The sequence below is a fragment of the Eimeria mitis genome, genomic scaffold, assembly GCF_000499745.2.
Source record: "Eimeria mitis Houghton genomic scaffold, Emh_scaff2452, whole genome shotgun sequence".
Taxonomy (NCBI): Eukaryota; Apicomplexa; class Conoidasida; order Eucoccidiorida; family Eimeriidae; genus Eimeria; species Eimeria mitis.
In genome coordinates, this window is record NW_013570790.1 from 2,207 (window position 1) to 2,507 (window position 301).

Below are 301 nucleotides of genomic sequence, written 5' to 3' on the forward strand. Positions count from 1 at the left end.
CATATATATATATGTTGTGGCTCCCCCCAGCTACGGTGTACATGCAGGTAGCTGCCTATACACCGCAGCTCGTTTCTGCTGCTGTTTTTTAGTTTTTGTTTTATTTGTTGCTGCTGCTGCATGCGATAGACAGCAACACTCTAACGAGGAGAAAACTATACAGCAGCAGCAGCAGCAGCAGCAGCAACGACAGCAGCAGCAGCAGCAGCAGCAGCAGCAGCAACAGCAACAGCAGCAAGATCTGCTGTCTCCTCACCCGGTTTGAGTGGGGTGTGTATACACAAAGACACAAAAATTAAAT

The 301-nt window shown here is 48.2% G+C and overlaps 1 protein-coding gene across 1 annotated transcript in view; it reads left to right on the forward strand.

The window, feature by feature from the left end:
• EMH_0054030 (uncharacterized protein) overlaps positions 1–301 on the forward strand; it is a gene marked incomplete at both ends in the record, with an annotated part of 4,664 nt that overhangs the window by 201 nt on the left and 4,162 nt on the right. Inside the window, one exon of the mRNA XM_013497071.1 lies at positions 134–259. Coding sequence (XP_013352525.1) covers positions 134–259 — 126 coding nt within the window. The remainder of the gene's footprint in view (positions 1–133; positions 260–301) is intronic.